This window comes from Macadamia integrifolia, unplaced genomic scaffold, assembly GCF_013358625.1.
Source record: "Macadamia integrifolia cultivar HAES 741 unplaced genomic scaffold, SCU_Mint_v3 scaffold869, whole genome shotgun sequence".
Taxonomy (NCBI): domain Eukaryota; kingdom Viridiplantae; phylum Streptophyta; class Magnoliopsida; order Proteales; family Proteaceae; genus Macadamia; species Macadamia integrifolia.
In genome coordinates, this window is record NW_024870564.1 from 253,753 (window position 1) to 275,129 (window position 21,377).

Sequence of the window (21,377 nt, forward strand, 5' to 3'; positions counted from 1 at the left end):
GGGGGGTGGGTGGGTGGGAGGGAGAGGGGGGTGTGGGGGTAATCAATCGACCAAAGATTGTATCCTCATAAGGTTTTGGGAATACAAGTTATTGCCAATCATTGAATAGGTCACACACCTGATCCTCCAGATATTTGTTGTTAACACAAGCTCCTAATTCAGGACACCATAGTCCAAATTCATTACCAATAAGACTGCATTTTTTTCACCACAAAATATTTTACAAAATCTGTTATAAAAAAAAAAACAAAATGTATAAGCATCAGTAAAGGGGGTATTTACTGATATGCAATGCAAAAAGTTGGAAGAACAATCCAGGATGTTTTACTAAAATAATGATAGCATTTTGGCCATTGATATTCTTGGCAGCCATGGAGGACTCCATCATGATCTTGTGCTGGATTTTTATTTTATTTTTTCTTAGACAGTCATGTTCATCTTGAAGAAAAAAAATTCAAATGATGGATAGAGCAAACACAGCCTAAGTAAATTTAATTTTCCATGAAAGATATGGGTAGAAGAAGCCTTCGTATAGAGGGATCTACTTAAGGAATATGCAGGCTCATCCACCAGGAACCCCGCAAATCAATGGACTACTCTGTCCTTCACTAAATTTCTGATCTTTTAAGCTCCTCTTAAGCTCAAGAAAGTAAAATAACAACATCATGCATAGCAACAACAATGCAATTTGCTGCTCAAACGAAACAGCTGATAAACCAAATCAAGACCACAAATTTATACCTCTGCCAAACATTGACTCAGCAGTTAGATTAATCATCGGGGAATCCTAAAAATCTGTTTATGATCTTCGAAACTGGGGTAGCATCTCCTGGTGGGTAAGGAACAAGAGAGTCGAGTATCATGCCTGCAATAGTTGGGTAGAGCATTTGGGGAAGAGCACAGAGTAGATGTTTCCTCTCTGCAAGTTCTTCAGCCAACTCACTCTGATGATTGTCCATCAAATCCTCATTAACTACCACAATTAATGGTTTTCTCAGCCTTAGTGTCTCAAATATGCTTCCTGACCCTGCAGCATCACTAAAACCAATGAATGAGTATTAATTTGTTGATACAGCATCAACGTCAAGCTTCTGTGCAATTATGAGAACTGATACTTTAAATATTACAAGGTTGGAAACTCAAAATTATTGAATTTTCAAGGCAGATGCTCATGTCTAATCTAAGCAGATGAGGTTTAACAATGATGTAAAGAGCACTTATCACCATATTAGATCCATTTAAGTTAGAACCAGCAAATATCATATGCCCCTTCAGGTTCCTCACTTTTGCAGGTCAGGTTGCTTTGCATTCTACAGTCTTACCCCATATCATTTGAACTTCTACTGCAAATATGTGGCGTAGCAATGGTCTGATTGTAAACCACTGTTAAGGAAAACCAGGGAGCATTTAAATGCTGTATAACCATCACATGGACCAACAAACCAGAATACATTCCTTCAGTCCATCAAAATTGACTATTGAGGTCTAATAACTTGAGATTTGACTCAGGCTCCAAATGATGAGAAGAACCAATCATTAAATGGCATGAAAAGTCACTAAGGATCAAACTAGTCCTGAGTTATATCCTTGATTGTGAGTCGCAAAGTTGGCGTAGACATGTTTCTGAGATATTGACTTGTATTGAAGTAGTCGACTGACTTGTATTCTTGAGAACTGGTCCAAGTCTTAAGTAATTAACAACTAGTCAACCATTTAGGCTTCTAATTATAGATCCTTTCTTTCTGGTATGCAATGACATCTTGAAAATATACATGCAGCTTAAGCTATGTGTTCACCTACTTTGTCCCCCCACCCTAACAAGAATGATTATGGACGAAGGCAAGGCTAGTATGCTCTCTTTCTCCAAGGAGTCGGATTTCTAGCATAAACTTAATCCAACTCAAAAAATCCCAGTTACCCTAACCTAATGCATGAGTTCATGGAATATGTTTCAGCCTAATAGAAATCGGGGATCCAACCCAATACTATTTAATGATATGTGGAAGGTGACTACAAGTGGTTGTTGATATCCTTCGTCAAAATGCGACAATTGAGCCTAACATGTGCTCAATTCCCATATCAAGAGATAGTATTCGGAAATACGATCATGCTGATATTTTGCACGTAAAGATCGGATGACCAAATGTGCTGCAGTGTCTTCCCAAACCTTGAATCCCGTAAACCCAAAACCTACCCAAGCCAGACCAACCCAGACCAATCCTACCCAAAACAACCCCAACCCAAATCAATCTAAACCAGCCCATACCAAACATGGACCCACTATAAGCCCATGGTCCAGCCCACGGCTGGCCAACAGCGCCAAGCTCATATCACTCCAGACCATTTGTTCCCATGTGTGTGGCTAAATATGCAGCCCATGCTCCTCACCCCTATGTCATCCTTATCCTAGCCACCTCACCTCCTATATTCTTTCACTCTTACGACAACAACCCAAAACTAGCTGCCCGAGCTTATCTTGCCAATCTATTTGATAAACCTTAACTGCCCACCATTTCAGCCACCTAAGCACTAAGCATCAAAGCAATAGACCCCAAAACATATCTTGTCAATCAACTTGAAAACCCACCTACAGCCCAACCAATGAACACCTCCATACAACCTAACACTAGCCACCCAGCCTCCACACTATCCCCCACCTACAGAATCCACATAAGCCTACATGGTAATGTAGGACTAGGTTTGACAAGCCAAAATAGACCCAAAACTGCAGGAAAGTTAAACCAAAGAACAACCAATAACCACCCGACTGTAATCAGCAACAACAGTCCAACAATAACCAGTTAACAGTCCTTGAAGAAACCAGAATTAGCAGATCCACAATCAGGAATTTCAGGAAACAGAGTTTGCATCAACAACTAGAAGTTCCAGCAACAGATATAGAGTAATTGAATAAGTAGGATCAGAATCAAAACACAGCAGGACCAGATAACCAAATCAGAACTTGATTCTGGGACAGCAGGTTCTGAGAATAGGCAATCGATTCTAACAAATTCAGAATGTTCAACAGCAGATGTTTAAGTGACAAATAAACAAATCTAAATACTGAATAGCAGGTCCATTCCATCGGGAAAACATAGGCAGCAATCAACAGTAGCAGCTAACACAATCAGGCAACAATTTCTGGGCAGAAATCACCATCAACCAGCACTGAAGAAAACTCAGAAACTGACAAACCCATGGTCTGATCGGTACCAAACTGGGATCGAGTCCCCTTCGGAATGATCCTAGCACTAGACCAAAACTACATGGCCACTCCAGAACAGATTGGGTCGACAGAATGGAAGACAGAGGTTCAGAACCAGAAAATTCTGCAGAAAAAGTTCAATTACTTACCTGTTCTGCTGGAGAGGATAACCCAATAAAGAAAACCAGAAATATAAAGATCCACTCGGACTTCTCGCCGCAGAGTGTCACTTGGATCACACACCAAATCCTTCTTCCTTGATCAGACACATGGAACAGCCATGGAAAAACCAGTGGCAGCAGTACAAGAGCTTTCTTTTCTTAAAAATCAAATCGTGGCCCTTAGTATGGTGCCGTTCTTTATTTATAATGATGATGGGGAAGATTACAAATATAAGTAACTCAGATTTTAGAAACTAACAAAGACTGAGTTGCTAAAAATTAGTTACATGAAGTTACTAAAACTGAAACTGTAAAAGGAAACTAGATATGAAACTGAAGTTAGAAACTACTTAGGACATAACTTAGAAACTAAATATATGGCTAAATTAGCAACTAAATAATATCTAATTTCCCCCCATCACTAGCCCAAATCATGGGCTATCTAAGGCCAGATCTGGTCAACCCAGTCAGCCACTTGGGTCGACCTTCTTGGTCCTTCTCGTGTAGATCTTTGTTGGTGCTGCATCACACGGATCTCCCCCTCCCCCCCCCCCCTTTTTATGTGTTTTCCAATAAATAGTGACCAAGGGTCACTATAGTAAGCCCCGGTTACTTCACTGTAAGAACCCCAATTCACTTCATAAAAAACCTGCTTCTAAGCCCCTGCCAGAGAGAGAGAGAGAGAATGAGTGAAGCCTATGTTTTTCAACACTCTTTGTCTGACGCCGATCAAAGCCGATGCCCGCTTCCCATAGCCGATGCTTGATTCCAACCAGTGGAAGCCCTGCAGAACTCCTAAAGCCAGCATTGTTCATTTGTAGTCCAGAAGCCTATCCAAGTGCCTGAAGCAATAGCCTATTCCCCTACCTAGTGCAGGATCTCTGTCCAATTTCCTATAATTGGTATCAATTCCCGATACCTAGTGCAGAAGCGCTGCCAAAATCCCACTAAATTGCCAAAATTCAATCCCTCCAAGAAAGAGACAAGAAGCCAGGCATTTGTCGCTAAGTTGGGGAATTTTCCCAGAAAGTGTGTGCAGCTGCAAGGTTTTTCTCGTAATTTTGTGTGTTTAATTTTTATCATTTCACTAGGGTTTTTTTTTTTTTTCTGGGCAGATTCATTTTCTATTATTTCATGTGGTTAAATTATGATTGTTTTATGTGCTTAAGTTAGATTTGATTTTTGTTATTTCATGCAGTGATTTTCTACTATTTTATGTGTTCAGGCTAGATGCAATTTTCCTTTTTGCATGTCATTAATTTAGGCTTGATTTCCTATTATCTCATGTGGGGGGCATAATGGTAATTTTTATTATTACATGTAGTTAAATTATATTGTTTTTTATATCATTTCATGTAAGTGGCATAACAGTAATTTGTTTCATTCGGCTATATAGTCTTAATTTCTTATTATTTTATGAGAAAGGCATATTTTGTAATTTTCGACATTTTATGTGGATAAGTAAGATGATTTTGCCATTATTTCATGTACATCCATTTGCATTATGATTCAGTTCCAATAAACATAGCATGCATGTTAGCCTAGTGCTTTTGAAATTCTTGGGGTGGGGTTGGCTAGGGGAATATTCGAAATACAAGCATCTAACAGAAAGACTGTTTTACTAAACAAGGTGGGTGCCTAACACCTTCCCACACTTGTAACTTGACATGGACCCACACCTAGCAAAGTAGACCATATGAAGTCAAATTCTGGGGTTCGACCACTTAATTGGAATCAAAACCCCAATCTGAGCTCAATCCCCTAACAGGGATTAGGCTCCCCAACAGGTTTCTAGGCCCTAAATCCAAGGTGGCGACTCCAAAGATCATACTTTCCCCATCACCCATAGTTGCCAGACATATTTGGAGACATCACCCTACAAGGCAAATAGGTGAGAGGAAAAACGTGGGAAAATGACGATAGGAATGATTCCCAAAGACCCAAGGGAATGGGGGACAAGTGGGGTTAACCCTCCCTCCAATTCGATCTTTACCCTTATGCAGATATTTGACGTAAAGTGGAGTTTTTTTTCCAGGGAAAATAATTTTAAGTGTTTGGTTGCTGAGGGAATATAATTTTACATGTGAAAAAAAAAATTTACTTATACATTAACATTGCCCCTTTTTATTTTCCAACCAAAAAATGAAGTAAAATAAAAACCCAGTTCTCACGGTCCCATTCTCACCTCGTTCATGCCTCTTGTTGGCTTTCTCTGAAGAAGCTCAAAAGCAAAACCCTAGGAGACTCACCTTACTCAAGCCTCATATATTTTTTGTGTGTTCATCTGCGCTAAATGGTGCACCAAAAACTGCTGCCATTGTCAATCCAATAAGCTTGTTGTCTTCTCCCATGAAATGATGAAACCATATTAGGTACTTGCAACCCACTGCGAGTACTCCTAAACCAGCCTTCGTGTACTGCCTCTGTTCTAGGAGCGGTGTTAACAGAAGAAATAGTTATCTAAGGATTTAAATCCCCTCCGAATGCTCTTCCCCAGAAGATTGAAACACTGCAGAGGGCAGGATTCAGTTTAGGGTGGAAATGGGAATGACTTGTATTGGTTTTGTACACAGCAAAGGTTTCTCTTTTCACTCTTTAACTGTACCCGCTACTAAAAATGTCTAAATCGCTTCCCTTCTTTTCTTACTCTTTAATAGTAACTCACTCTTGCCAGGTAAACAAATACATGCCCACGTTACTAGATTTGGACTGGATTTGGATGTGTATGTTGTTACCGGCTTGATGAGAAAAGTTTGATAGTTTGGACTACGATGGTAAATGGGTATGCACAACATTTTTGTTCAAATGAGGCATTGGATGCTGTTTGACCAAATTATCTCAGAAGGGACCGAACCCAATAGTGCAACTCTTGGCTTCTGTATTGTTTGCCTGTGCCAATCAGGATGTCTGTACTTGGGAGAACGGATTTATGTCTTTATAAAAGCCAGAGTTATTGAAATGGGAGTGATCCTTCGCACTGCTTTGGTACACATGTACGCCAGAAATTGAGCGATTCTGTAGGCTCGAAGATTGATGAAATGCCTGATAAAAATATGGCTACTAGGAATTCCATGATACGTGGGTTAGTTGTTCATGGGCATGCTCTAATGTAGGAGCTAGTTCAACTAAGAACCAAACTCTACAACAGGATGGATATACTGTCCAAACAGCAGGCTATAGCAAGAAGTTTGACACAATGATACAGTCTTGAAAGATGGTCCACAATAAATTAATGGATCTGCACTACTGGAACTTGAAGATATCAACAGGGAAAACTCCAACGATTGATGCTGCAGGGTAAGTCTCTTAGTTTCAGGCAGTACCTCGATGGAGTAGTAAGTAGTAACAGGTCAATGTTATAAAGCCAAGTAACCTCTTGCATCAAGAACAGTGGCACGAATGCTTCTTAGATGTTGAAGATTTGCAGGAATGATGAAAAGAAACAAAGGAAAAAATATGAAGATAGAAAGGATAGGTTTGGATCAAGCCTCCCACTCTCTCCTGAGCATCTCACCCACTCATAGGCATCTCACCGGGTCTCTCACCCAACTGCATCCCACAGCACAACAGCATAAGCCATTTTTTTTCCTAATCTAACTCAATTCATTGGCTGCATATTAGCCTTTGCCTCTATTTATAACAATTGGTTACAAACTAAGTCTAGAATCATAATAGCATTAGGAAACTAACTCTAGTTACAAAACTGATTTACATAAAAAAGGATAGGAGTCCCATGCATGGTGTGGACTGTGGACTACGTCATACAAGAAATAACTTTCAAAAGGTAACTGAAACCTAATTAATCCTAGAACTAATTAGTAACTGAAATAGCAATAAAATCTACGTAATATCTTTTTAAACAAAAATAGAAACTAGAGATTTCTCCTCCTCTGCATAAGTAGCTAATGTCTTGGACTCATCTCCCACTTAAGCTGTCCATACAGCTGTCAAAATATATTCTTTAACAATCTTCTCAAAACAAAGAAGTAACCATCCTTGAATCCAGCCAGCCGGGAACCACGAAATCTGGAAAAATCTTCAGTTATTCCCCACACAAGGCTGCCAATAAATCCTGAAAGTATTTGCTCCATGCGAGCTAGCCATGGGGCCAATTAAATTGGAAGGAAATCTCTACCAAAAATATCTCCCACAGCTAGGAAGAATCTGGAAATTATTTCCTCCTTAGTCAGCAAACAAATCTGGAAATTAATACTACTAATTGATCCTGCTATATGGGCAGCATCGATGGGCTTGGTTACACCCATAATATGACCCAAATTGAAACCCGATTAGGAGCCCCATTGATGTACCAATACTGCATCATGCTCAAGGGGCTCTGGATCTCTTCCTGGAGTTCTGGAGTTAAATTTCATTTAATCGAACAAAGTTCGTAGTGTGGCTGGAAGGTTTGCGGTTTGTGCTGTGAATCCTCAATAAGTGGGACAAAATTAATTTAACTCCACTTTCATTGCAACCCAATGACTCAAATGGGGGGGAAATTCCCTTCACTTCAATGCAACACCAGTATAGTACTATATTAAATATAACAGGACACAAGTACAATCATATCAATCTCCTAAGCAGTTACAAAGTACTAACATCTTACCTGCATGGCTGATAACAAGAGATGCTGATCTTAGATAATCTGCAATGCTTGGAGAAAATGTAAAGTACTCTACAGCTAAGGACCCATCTTCTCCAGAAGACTGCACCAAAAGATAAACAATCAGGAAAATTGATTGAAATATGTGTGTGTGTGTGTGTGAGAGGGAGAGAGAGAGAGAAAGAGATGTGCAACCATACAAAAAGAAGTTTTAAAGTGGGAGGAAAGCCTTTAATGGAAAGGAACAATAAAAATAGTAGCAAAACAAAGTTCCTTCAGGGAAGAAGAGCATACTCCTCTCCCATGTGGTGCAGGAAAGAAATCAAACTTGACAGTTCAGAAATTCTCTTCTAAAGAAATATTTGGTTCATCTAATGAAAATTCTGGAACACAGTGCAGCGCTATCATACCCATACCCAAATAGACAGTTGAAACAATCAACCCATTATTTGTCACTTAATTTGCCAAGGTCCTATGTCAACCCAGAAAATGTTATAAACAGGTGAAAACCAGTAGTAACCATCTGGTTTTTTGCTACATGGATAATCCAGATCATTTTGAGCAAATTGGATACTTCTGAGAAAACACCACAGAAACAAAATTATACTAAAAAAATGAGGTCAGAAGATACCTTCGATATGTTCTTTTTTATCATTACTTATAGGGAGGAGGTGACGTACGCCAACGGCATTCTTGGAGCTAGCGGCTCAACCAATGGAAGGGCTGGGATGGGAAGGGCATAGGGGACTTTTTCAAGGGGAAGAGGAGAGAGATAGACACAGATCCGGGTACACCAGCGGCATACTTAGCCTGTTCCTTTTCTTAGAACATTTTACCATGCAATAGTTGTAATGGTAAGCTAAGTAAAGTGATCCATAGATCTACCTGATGAATGGAGGTCTTCTCCCTCAGCACCACAACTTGCATTCAGCCACACTCCTTTGAACCCATTCTCTACAAGCAGATATCTTAAGTCTTCCTTAAGGATCCCTTTCAATGGAAATTTACTTGTTTATTCGGTGGATGGCTGCACTGTCATCATAACAACACTGATGTGATCCTGGGGTGTAAATAAAAATAATAGTTCATTTTTCAGACCCAATCCGAACTGAAAACTCTTGCTCTCGCTCTCGCTCTAGAAACCCTAGCAGGAGAAAACTTATTGAAGGACGCCGCCTGGGGCAGCTGGCCATTAGGCTGAGCTGCTCCCCCTCTCTCTCTCTCTCTCCCTTCGCCTTCTCCCCCTCTCTTCTTTTCTCTTCCAAATCCCTCCCTCCCTCCCTCCTTCTCCGCTCTTCTCTGCATCTCCCCTCCCGTCTCCCTGCTTCTCCTCTCATGCTCTCTTCCTTCTGCTCCCTTCTTCCTCCTCCTCCTCTCTCTCTCCCTCCCTTCGCCTTCTCCTCCTCTCTTCTCTTCTCCTCTTCTCCCTCCTCCATTGCTCTTCTCCCCCTTCCCCCTCCCTCCCTCTTCTTCTTCTCTCGCCCTCTCTCTTCTTCCTCCTCCACTCCCTTTCCCTTCTTCTCCCATGCTTACTAGCACCAGTCACCGGAGCAGGGTTCGAGGTCGGTTGTCTCGATCGATGTTGAGGCTATTGCAACCACTCGCCCCATCTTCCAGTTGGCTGCCTGCCCTGCTAGGCCTGTTGATGACTTGGTGTTGGCCCCTTCTAGGCTAGCTACTTCTCGATTGCCGTCCCGATAGGCTTGCTGCCCCTTGGACGCCTCTCCCTCCAGGCCAACTGTCCAACCTTTCGGTTGGACTTCAGGCTCATTTGGTCTGTTTGTTGGCTCATCTGCTTCCTGGTTCTACCTCTCAGTTAGCTACTCACGATGCCTGCAGCCCTTCTGGACACCACTCTCGCCAGTACTACTGTCCCATTGGTCGTCTCCCTCCGGATGTCGGGCTCGCTTGGTCTGTCCACCTGCTCGAAGCTTTAGCCTTCACCCTTGTTGTCTGCCTACCCTCGGGGACCTATCGGCCGCTAGGAACCTTCCTATTGGTCTATTGGTATGCCTCTTCGACACCAACCAGCTATGCCGTTCTCAGTCGGCAGCCACTTCGTCATTGCCCTCAGAAAGGCCAGTGCCTTTTCGCCTTGGAGACCCCTTTCGCTAGGCTAGCTGACTGCTTGGCCGAGGCCTTCCGTAAGGTCAGCTCTCCTCCATCGTGGTTGCCTCTTCACCAGTGGTGCTCCTTCGTGTTGGCGGCTAGCAAATGTTGTGCCAAGATGCTAGGGTTAGGGATTGTGGTTCTTTTCCCAGTTTAGACCGATTTGCCCTCCTCCTCAAGTTGGGCATCGAGGCTAACCTATTGAAATTCGTTGAGGCCATATGGGTCCTATTTGATGCCCTATTAGGCTTTTGTATCCCTTTTGGGTTCATAAACCCCCTTTTGGGGCTATATTTCCCCTCCCCCCCCCCCTCTTCTTTTAATGCATTTTACAATTCACCAAAAGAAAAAAAAGGGTCTTGGAGAGTGATAAGATCTTTTCTTCCTACCAATGCCGAACAATCAGCAGTAAGCCAGATAAAAACTTGGAGAAACCTCTCACAAGAGGTCCAAACAGACTGAAATTTTAGGCATTGAATAGCAACTCGTATTCCTCTATAGATAAAGCATTAACAGACCTAAAAAACCAATATTAATAATAATACAACAACAAAAACAAGAACGCAGTCTTATCCCAACTAAATGGTGTCAGCTACAAAACCAATAATAATAAAAAATAGATTTCTTGAAATTGAAACTGGCAGAATTAAAGATAACAGGCATGAGTTCCGTTTCGAAATTCCTATTTCCAGCAGGGTGTTGGGCTGAGAACTTGCTGATAGGGTAGCTTAGATGTGGGGATTGATTTCCCAAAGTGATAGAGGTAGAAGGAAGGGGTGAGGATGATCGAAGCTCAGTCGAGAGTGATTGTGGTATGGTATCGCATATCGCTGAAACAGGGTACGAGCACAGAGATTAAGCAAGAAGAAATAAGGAAGGAAGATGGGAAAAACATAAAGGACTAAGATTCTAAGAAGATGGGAGAAATACAAAGGACTAAAGCAAGGAAAAGAGCAGATTCGATGAAGGCAAAGGGATAAGAATTCATGGCCAACCCTTGGCTCCAACAGTAACTCAATTATTCATTATTCAATTCAATCCAATATTCTATCGTTGGGTTACATAATATAAACCTACTCAACTAGTAAACTACTAACCAGAGAAAATCTCCTACGTAACTATCTGAAAACTATAAAATAAAATGCGGATACAAAAACATCCCCAAATAACTAAATAAAGCACAACAAACCCTTGTTAGCCCAAAACCCAGTCTTGGGACCCATATGTGGGTTTCCAGATTGGGTCTTGCCTATCCAGCTATGATAATGCAATTGCATCAATCCACCCCTCTAAAAAGAACTTGACCCCATCGAGTTCAGGTGAGGAACAAGAATGCCATCAGACTCAACTCAATGGAGGAGAAATAAGTCATTGCCTTCTTAAGCTTAATCACAGGAAGGCCCATGGCTATAAAAAGCTTCATTTCTTTGCCACCAAGCTTGAAAGAGTAGGTATTGCATACCCACAATGTTGCATCTTCTTATTGAATAAAAATGGTTGCCCACAAAAATGTGACACTCCTTCAGAGGTAGGACGTCACATTGCACCGTATCCACTAATATGTGAGAAAATACCTATCAGTAATTTTGAGATTGTTGTTCACCCATGCAACTTTGAAGAAATTGAGATCTGGCTCTGTCTCAACCTAAGCTTATGAACAGCGTCTTCAGAGAATACCTTAATACAACTGCCTCCGTCAATCACCATGCTACACAATAGATTGTTGCATTCACTCGGCTTTAGAGAATACTGTTTTGGCAACAATATTCTTACTCAAAAACCTTGAGAGTGGCCAAAAGTGGGCAAAGAACATAACAAGGTTGTTGTCCCCCTTAATTTTTATCACCATTGCCTTCACCAAACTCACGCTATGCCTCCAAATAAATTGACTCGGGATTCCGTTGCTCTTTGGAAACCATAGTTGTCAAGGTGTCGCCTTGGCATCCAGGCCTTATTTGAATCCAATAAAAATAGTTTAAAAATCAAATTCCAAAAGGATAAAAAGTCAACCCCCAGTCCAAGAACAAAAACTGGATTTTTTGTTATTGGGCGATTTTCAACTTTCAAATGCTAGGGTTTTTTTCTCAATTCTAAAAGTTTTATAAATTTTACCATGGCAATACATTGCTAAAAACCAAAAGTCTGGTAAAATAATCTTTTGTTTTGATGTCCATAAAATTATTTCTATTCACGCTATTTAATAGCATTCCCGCACTTTAAAATAAGTTTGATCGGAACATAATTTTTTCATAACAACTCAAATTTGAGTAATCTTAGATTTGTTGGAAAGCTAGTTTTGTGTTATACCTAATAAAAAAAGTCTCATGTAAAAATAAAATCATTTGAACAATCAAACTTATTAGAACAAGAACATTTCTCTAAATGTCAATAAGTCATGTTGGTTTTTGATGACTTGATGTGAATGTGACTGTTGATTTTTTATGACTTGATGTTACTTAATGTTGATTTTTTATGTCATAGAGTATAATGTATATATTGTAACATCCTAAATAACTTTAGAAAATAGGGAAAATAAAATATAACATACGGGCAATTTGATCGCCATAGCAACGGTCATACGGACGATTTGATTGCCATGGCAACACCATAGCGGGCGATTCATCGCCAAATCGATTAGCCACCCCTCCACCGCCTTGGGTTGCCATAACTCCCGTGACAACTACAATGCTAACTGGCCTAGTGTTGGTGATGACAAGAGATCTACTATAGGTTTTTGCACATTTGATGGTAGTAATCTAGTCACGTGGTGTAGCAAAAAGCAGACCACTATGGCTAAATCTAGCATTGAAGCTGAGTTTAGAGCTATGGCTCACCATGGCTAAGTTAATGTGGTTACATTCCCTCTTTCAAGAAATGGGGTTTCCCTCTCCCCATCCTATAAAGATGTATTGTGATAACCAAGTTGCATCCTATGTTTTATGAGAGGACGAAGCACATCGAGGTTGATTGTCATTTTGTGTGGCATATTGTTATGAAATAGCTAATTGTTACATCTTTTGTTTCCTCTACTGATCAAGTTGGGGATATGTTTACAAAGCCTATATTTGGACCTACCTTCCAAAAGAATTGTTTCAAGCTGAGCATAGGTGATCGGTATACTCCAGCTTGAGGAGTGTTAGGGTCTACCAATTAATGTTGTTAGGGGTACATGACCCATATGTACCATGGGTGTATATAAGGGGCATGTACAAGCTAAACCAATAGCTTGTGCTTGTGGGTTTTGTTTTCAGTTTAGTCTTCTAGATATCTTCTGTTTCCTATTCATACATAAGTCTAATTCTGTTTTCCTTTTGTAGATAAAAATCGTCTGGATTGACTGTAGGTTGTAACCTCTTATATACATTGGACAATAGGTGGGCAGTAGCTCTCACCAATTCTGCTTGTTATTCACAGTAGGAATCTCTTTGGTCATTAGCCAGAAAGTTCCAAAGGGTGAACAAGTCTGAGACTCACTAGGCTATATCCTCCTCAGGACCTGCCAGACATGCTGTTGACTTGGAGATGAATTCTCCAGACTGAGGACAGCCTTCGCAATGGTCTGGTCTGATTGTACAACGAACTCAGGTGGGCTCCGCGCGGTTCGCGTTTTCTTGTGTTGAGAGCTTCTCATTCTCCTATAGAAGCCCCCGTCCCTCCCATCGACTTCTCTCTTTCTTCTTCATCTTGTCACATTGATCAACTGCTGATTTATTAGTTTTGATACTGTTACAGTACCCTTTGCACGTGAAGCACTGAATCATAGCCTTTGTCATCACAGAAGGTTTGTCAAAACCATGCTCACGAGGAGTTTTAATGAGGTTCGACCATGAGATTTCCATATAAGAACAGCTGCAATGTGGCTTGCAAAAATTTTTCCACGACTAAGAGGGAGGTTAGCTTGCATTATCACCCTAAGAGGAAGTGTCAGAAAATCTATTTCAACTATAAGGCTTATCACCCTTAGATAAAGAGTCGAGAAAGCTCTTCCAATTGTAGGGCCTTTCCAAATTAACACTACTTGATATGCTACCTACACAGCATCTTCCATCATAGAAAGTCGACTGGAAGCTAATGCAATACTAATCTGAGGATGCAAGATGAACAGAAACTATGCCCACCAAGAGCACTCAAAATCAGACGTAGTGGCTAAATAGTAAAATTGTGCCACAGATTCCTCAACGGTCAAGTTGTCTTGCCTCAGCTTTACAAACTTAAGATGCAAACGCTACGGTTCATGGCCTCTAGCATTTCAGCCTAAGTGTTTACCAACACAATGCTTTTGAGTCCAATTTCGTTGCTGGTACTTGATCCACTAGACTCAAGCTGTACCCTTTAGCTTGGCTTCAGCAAATAAAATCTTCCTGGCCTCAGTCAACCCATACCATTAGAAGGATGCCTTCAGCTTATTAATCTATTCAAGGTATTACTCTGGGTTATTATCCTTGTAGAACTTGAGGACATCCAACTTGGCTCCTCTTTCAACTCCATAAGGAACATGTCAAAAGGTTGGCAGTCTTGTATGATGGTAGCAGTAGTGGTGGTCCAACATGAGATGGGCCCTGTGGAATTAAAGAGTCCTCAAATTGGATTGGACTCTTGTCTTAATCTGAAGACACAAGGCAATCGATAGAAGTTTGTAGGGATGTCATCATAACCCCCGGGGGGGGGGGGGAATTGACGGTTGTGTTGAGGGTATCAACACAATTTGTGAGGTTGGCAATATCTATAGTCGTTTCCTCATAGGATTAAGCTGCTGAATGACCTCACTAATGGCTACCATGGTCAAAGGGAGGAAAAGACTTTTGACATATCAATTGATGAGATCTTGGGTTCCAAACCCTTTAATTTGGATCGCTATGCCTAATGTGAATAAATTCTCAAATATGATGACGTGGCAATTCTGTATATAAACTGCAGTTTTGGAGCCCTTTTGGGCAAGTCAACAGAAAAAGGGACTCGATGGTAAATAAATCTCGAAGGGAGAGGTCTTTTCTAGAATTCAGGAGGGGTAATGAATAAATGGGCATAGCAAATATAGGGGCTTTGGTGTAGATAACGACAAATAGGTCTTGATGGGTAGTAAAAAAAATTATTCTTCCTCCTAATGCTAAACAACCAGCGGTAAGCCAGATCAGAAAATTGGAGAGAACTCTCTGACAAGAGGTCCAAATGAACAGGAATTTTAGACACTGAATTGCAACTAGCATTCCACTAAACATCAAGCGTTAACAGGCCTAAAAATCATTCACCCAAAATAAAGGCCTAAAAAACAAACGCTCCCAGGTCGCGCGGCCCCTACCCAGAAAAACCCACCCCCTGTAGTGTTAGAGTTTACGTAATAAGGGTCCTTTAGGAATTGCTTTACTATTATGTTGTCCTAAGTTGTATTTTCTCTTTTACCTCCTTGTATGTAATTTACCTATTTTGGTTTGAGCCTAATATAGGTGGGAAGAGCTCATTGCTCTCCCACATTTTGCCCTCATCTCTCTCTTTCTTCTCTCATCTTGTCTTCTTCCTTCCTCTCTTCTCTCTTCTCTCTTCTCCCCTCATTCCAACTTGTTGATGCCCATGTGTACCCTCTCATTGTGCTGGGGCCACACAACCAGGGAGCGCTCATTTCCCTAAAAAAACAAATAAATTACCTAAAATTGAATCTGAAGTAAAGCGAGGGAGAAGAAGCTGAGTTTCAATTTGAAACTGCTATTTTTTCTAGCAGTGGGGATTGATTTCCCAAAGTGGTAACAGGAAGAGAATAGGTTGAGTTTCAATTTGAAACTGTTATTACCTCCTGCAGTGGGGATTGATTTCCAAAAGTGGTAAGAGGGAGAGGAACAAGGTAAGGAAGATCAATACTCAGTCATGCAAGACTGTTGTATCTATGGTTTTAAGTATCAGTGCGTATCGTGCCGTATCGGCCGATACGTATCTGTATAGGCATCGGCACGATACATACCGATACGATACATGAAAATTTTAAAACCCTTATGTATCGATACGTATCCTACGATACACACCGATACACCACTGATACACACCGATATTCACCGATACGTATCGATACTCTGTGAAAAATTCAAAATTGAAGTGAAATGTACGTTTCGGTATGTATCGGTACGTATCGGTGTGTATCGATATGTATCGACCGATACACATCAATACGTACCAATACGGTCATAAAATGGCCAAAATGGGTAATTTTTTAGAAAAACACAATTTTTTTAGGTGTTTTTGTTCCAAAGTTGCTACCAACCATTTTTCTCTCTAACTAAAGTGGAAATCAAGGTTGGGAACAAGGATTTTACATTTATGGGACAATTACAAACCTTAGATTCTTAGTGCGATACTCTCAATTTACTGTTTATGCATAATACATGTTATATATAACTTTTTTTTAACTATTTTTTTTTCTGCAAAAATGTATAAAAAAGTGTTTCCTATCCATTTATGTGCGTATCTTTAGCGTATCTCCGATACGATACGATACCCTCCGATACGTATCTTAATTTTGGCCGACCGATACGACGATCGATACCGATACTTTAATCCTTGGTTGTATCGCTGAAAAAAGGCACCGAAAGCAGAGATTAAGGTCACGTTTAGAAACACTCTGATAAAGTATTTCCAATAGTTTTTTTTTGCTTTTCACCAAAAAAACATAAACTAGCCATAGTTGAAGAAGAGGGTGAGAAATAACTTAGTTTAATCTGGGCCAATCTCTACAACCACTCTTCTTTCATCTTCGTCCTTTCTCTCCTTTCTCGTCCTCCTCATTGGCTTTGTCGTTTAGAAAACACATCGAGAGAAACAAATCCATCAATACCCGATCCTTAACGTATTAACTCTTGTCTCAAAAAAGGGTATAGCTTGAATGATAAATACTCAAATATTAATGAAAAAACTATGGTGATTGGACCAACCAGCTGCACTGGTATTCTGACCCAAAACGGCCACTGCTCGGCCAAAACTCCCGGTGGCATACCTAAAGGCTTTCATTTCTATGCATTTCAATGTTTGGTACTAGTGTTAGCATCAATACCAAATTTACAATTGCTAAAGTTCTTATGTACAAACAAAAGTACTAGTCCACCTCCTGATTGGCAATGGACTAAGCACTTGAATTTGGCTCAAGCTTCTCCACCAATGCTTGTCATGGGCTGTCTCTGCCGCTATTTTTGAGTTATCCCCAATTTGGCTCCTCACTGTCATAATCCTCCTCCCCTAACTCAGGCAACGTCTCTAGACATGCATCCAAAGTCTCCCTAGCTGCCCTCTTGTCCTGCCTTTTCTGTATCCCACCCCTCATCAGCATTGCCATGGCCTTCTTTGTCTCACTTGGAACACTAGTGCAGCCCATGACATTTCTGTCAACACGAGCTATGCTTACCAACCCTTTGTAAACCTCTCTCTCTAAAATAAGGTAATATGTGCATTCACAAGACATAAATCACAACAACAATTTTGTGGGACACTGGCTAACACAAATCACAAACTAACGTATGTGTATTTTAGTCCATAAACTATTAGTTTCTAAAAGGGTTAGGGCAGGGAGAATGCAAGGCATAAAAAAAACACATAAACAATAAAAGCAAAGTCCAGAAAATTACCTTTGTTGGTACATACGATCCACGACCCATTTGAATGTGAAGATGGGTATATCCTCTCTTTAACAACTCTTCTTTTACTTCCTCAGTGTCAACTGCTCTGACAAGAGCATCGAAACAAGTCGTGCCCACAGTCACAAAAACTATCCTTGTCTCCTTTTCACTGTCATTAGCTTCTCCCATTTATTGTTGAATGGATCTTTTCAGATATGAAATACTGCCCATTTTTACACCAAAATGGAAAAAGAAGATAAAACCTCAAAACCATATGTTCCAAAGGATAAGCATGATCATCAAATTCCAAACAGTCATAGAACTTTTTAACTCATAATGAAAGAAAAAATAATGTCATCCCATAACAGGGATTATTCAAACTAGTAACAGAAAAAGTAACCATCGGATCAAACTAACAAACTAAAATTCACATTTATGACACTCATGGCCATAGTTAGTAAATTCAGATTCGGGAGTTATTCAGAACACTTCATTTTGTTAATTAAAGAATTCGGTCAAAAAAAGCGGGCAAAAAATTCAGATATTATTTTTTAATATTTGCAGTACATGTTTCACATTATCAATCATCAATTATCATATGCACATAATACATAAGTGATGTAAAAATTTTAATAACATTTGTTTCATTAATCACAAAGCAGAAAAAAAATTCAAAATCATAATATTCAATCCAACTAATACCATCATCCATCATTCCATTTCCTATTGGCCCATTCTCATTCCATGCTATCTTATTCTTATCAAAATTTCATTTTCCCATCAAGAATCAAGGCTTAGCTAGTGAATTCCACCATCACTAGAGCTAAATTCACACCAACATCACATGCTTAGCAAAGATTACACAACAGAAGGTAAAATCTTATGATAAAAAAGACAAGTAATTACACCCAAGGTTTTAAATCTCAGTTTCAAGGCCGGTTTTGACGCTAGCCAAAACCGAGATACGCGAGGTTTCAACCGAAACCTAGTATTTTACTAAGTTTCGAGTTTGGCCCAGAAAATGGTCTTTTTTTTACCTGAATTCTTGTGTGCTTCCGATTTTTAACAGTTTACATGTGTTCCATGAATTAGTAATTTTTTTTCTTTTAAACCCAAAATGGTACTTGTGGTTTGGACCCAAGTACCATATGAGCCCTACTATAAATCAAAGTTGTTCACACACTATGAGCATCAAACACATAAGATTCCCCTCTAATGTGCTTTCACTAGGGTACCCAATAGTGGTGTTCTTTTCGATGGTTGTCATCTTAATTAATGATATAAAATGTAGTTACCAAATAGGAATTGTAAGTACTAGTTGAGATCTACTAAGGTAAATTGGCATCAGTTCAAGAAATCATCCAAATTAATCATATTCTGTTTTTATTTCTTTAACTTAGACCCTCTTATGCTTCTAGACACCTTTATCAGGGGGAAAAAAAATTCTGAACACATTTACAGCAAAAAATAGGCAACTGCCGAGACCTGAAAATTTCTTCAATTCTTATTGTAAATGAGATGCAATGGAAATAAAGCAAACTAAAACTAAATTTGTTAGTAATATATTTCTATCTAAGAGGATCAAAGTATATTAATGATTAGCACTGTATCCTGTAATTGTTCTATCATTCAACTGTATACTGTAATTGTCGATACTCCGTTTCATACCAACCCAGAACTCATTTCAGCTCATCAGAATGATGGAAGAAAACAAAGCAAGCACGCCATTTTTCAGCTCATCGTAATGCACTGTCAACCTGTCCCTAATCCTCAACTTGATTGCTTTGTTTAACAGTGATGGAAGAAAAAATAACAGAGGAGAGAGAGAGAGAGTTATGCATCCATTACTCAGAATATACTTACAGAGAAGAGTAGAGACTGGCCAAACGGAGGAATAGAAGAAGAAGGAAGATGTTGGCCTCTCGCCGCTGCAATCGCCCTCCCGCCACTGCAATCTCCCTCGATTTTGTTTTCAACAAGCGATGGGGAGAGAAACGGAGAAGAGGAAGGGAGCAGTGGTATTGATGCTCGCCCTTGGTTGCCGGCCGCCGGAAACGGAAATGGATAAGAATGGCGCAAAGGGCAAGGGGCTAGGCTTCCACGGCGGATTCGATGTTCGCATACGATCATACGAAGGAAGAAGGATAGGTTGATTTTTAGTCTCATTTATTAAAAATACGGTAATTTACAACGCCACCCTAGGATAGTCAATATTATAGGGACACCCCCTCTCTTTCACCATATTAGACCCGGACCCTTGTCGTCATTCTCTGTTTAGTGATGCTATGAAATGACGCTTTAGCTCTTAAGAGTAAAACACATTTATTATATAATACCAAAAATACCCCTCTATTCACCCTTATCTCTTTTATCACTTCTCCCCCAAGTGCCTTCTTTCCCTACCTGCGACCTGTGAGTTCGACGAGATCTAGTCGAGTTGATATTCCTGTCGCCGATGAGTTGTGCTCATTTTGTCGCCGGAAAGAGTTGGAGCCAGGCTTTCTAACTTCTCTTATTCTCGAATTGGCTTGGATACCTAGGTGAGGTTGCAAAACTTAAGTTTATATAAGTACCCATTAGAATCTGGAGTTGAAATAATTTATGATCTAGAAGAGAGCCAATGTTTTGCCACATAGAGATTGTTTCATGCGCCCGTATCGAATGCCCAACATTTCTTAATTCCCTTTAGCTGATAGATTCTTGGAACACAAATGAAAGAAACAAATTAAGAGAATAAAATTTACTTGAACATAGATCCAGAACCCTAGTAGAGAAAAAACTTACCGGGAAAGAAGCAAAGGATGACCGAAGCGAGTAGAAGAATAGAACGAACTTCTAAATTCACCACTCCTCCTTTGACAATGATGAGTAATTGGTTATGGATCAACTGATTGATTAAGAATCCGGTAAGAAATCAATAAAATGCAACAAAGAAGTGGTTGTTTTGGTGCTACTGGTTGCCGGAGATTTCCTTACGCTAGTCAGATGAAACAAACAATGCTTGCTATTGTCAAAGTGGGGCTTGCCAGTTTAGCCGCTGCAGGGGAAGAAGAAGCCTCCGCAGCAAGTCCCTCCACATTGTTGTCCACCACCATTGTTGTCGTGATCGTCGGTGCTCGGTGCTGTGAAGGTATTGATTTGAGAGAGGATCAAAATCCTCTGTTTTTCTCATCCATATTTTTCATTGTTTTGCTACCTGCAGAACGCGACACGTGGACAACAAAGAGACCAACGGTCAAGATTGGGTGAGGATCAAGGATTAAAGTATCGGTATCGGTCGCCGTATTGGTCGGCCAAAATTAAGATACGTATCTGAGAGTATCGTATCGTATCGGAGATACACTAAAATACGCTAAAGATACACATATAAATGGATAGGAAACATTTTTTTAAACACTTTTGCATAAAGAGTTTGTTAAAAAAAGCTATTGATAACATGTATTATGCATAAACACTAAATTGAGGGTATCGTACTAAGAATTCAAGGTTTGTAGTTGTCCCATAAATGTAAAATCCTTATTCCCAATTTTGATTTCTACTTTAGTTAGAGAGAAATATGGCTGACAGCAACTTTGGAACAAAAACCCTTCAAAAAATCGTGTTTTTCTGAAAAATTACCCATCTTGGCCATTATATGACCGATACGTACCGATCGATACATACCGATACTCACCGATACGTATCGATATATATCGATACTCACC

The 21,377-nt window shown here is 40.1% G+C and overlaps 1 protein-coding gene across 2 annotated transcripts; it reads right to left on the reverse strand.

Moving 5' to 3' along the window:
* Window positions 1-466: 466 nt before the first annotated feature.
* On the reverse strand, window positions 467-20,800 carry LOC122070265 (UDP-N-acetylglucosamine transferase subunit ALG13 homolog). 2 transcript variants are annotated; one of them, XM_042634386.1, is made up of 4 exons: window positions 20,458-20,800; window positions 17,683-17,896; window positions 7,973-8,072; window positions 467-1,027 (listed from the first exon to the last, which is right to left on the reverse strand). In XM_042634386.1, the coding sequence occupies exons 2-4, from the start codon at window positions 17,860-17,862 to the stop codon at window positions 771-773; spliced, it is 537 nt and encodes a 178-aa protein (XP_042490320.1). In that variant the 5' UTR covers window positions 17,863-17,896; window positions 20,458-20,800; the 3' UTR covers window positions 467-770. The 2 variants fall into 2 exon arrangements, with proteins under 2 accessions (XP_042490320.1, XP_042490319.1); XM_042634385.1 differs by lacking the exon at window positions 20,458-20,800 and adding an exon at window positions 19,537-19,825.
* Between the last annotated feature and the right edge of the window lie 577 nt (window positions 20,801-21,377).

Coding starts and splice junctions, on each gene's coding strand:
- LOC122070265 (XM_042634386.1), bottom strand. CDS start 17,862: ATGGGAGAAGCTAATGACAGTGAAAAGGAGACAAGGATAGTTTTTGTG. Junction 8,073..17,682: donor GATCGTATGTACCAACAAAG/GTAATTTTCTGG, acceptor CTTTTGGTGCAG/TCTTCTGGAGAAGATGGGTC. Junction 1,028..7,972: donor TCTTGTTATCAGCCATGCAG/GTAAGATGTTAG, acceptor GTGATGCTGCAG/GGTCAGGAAGCATATTTGAG.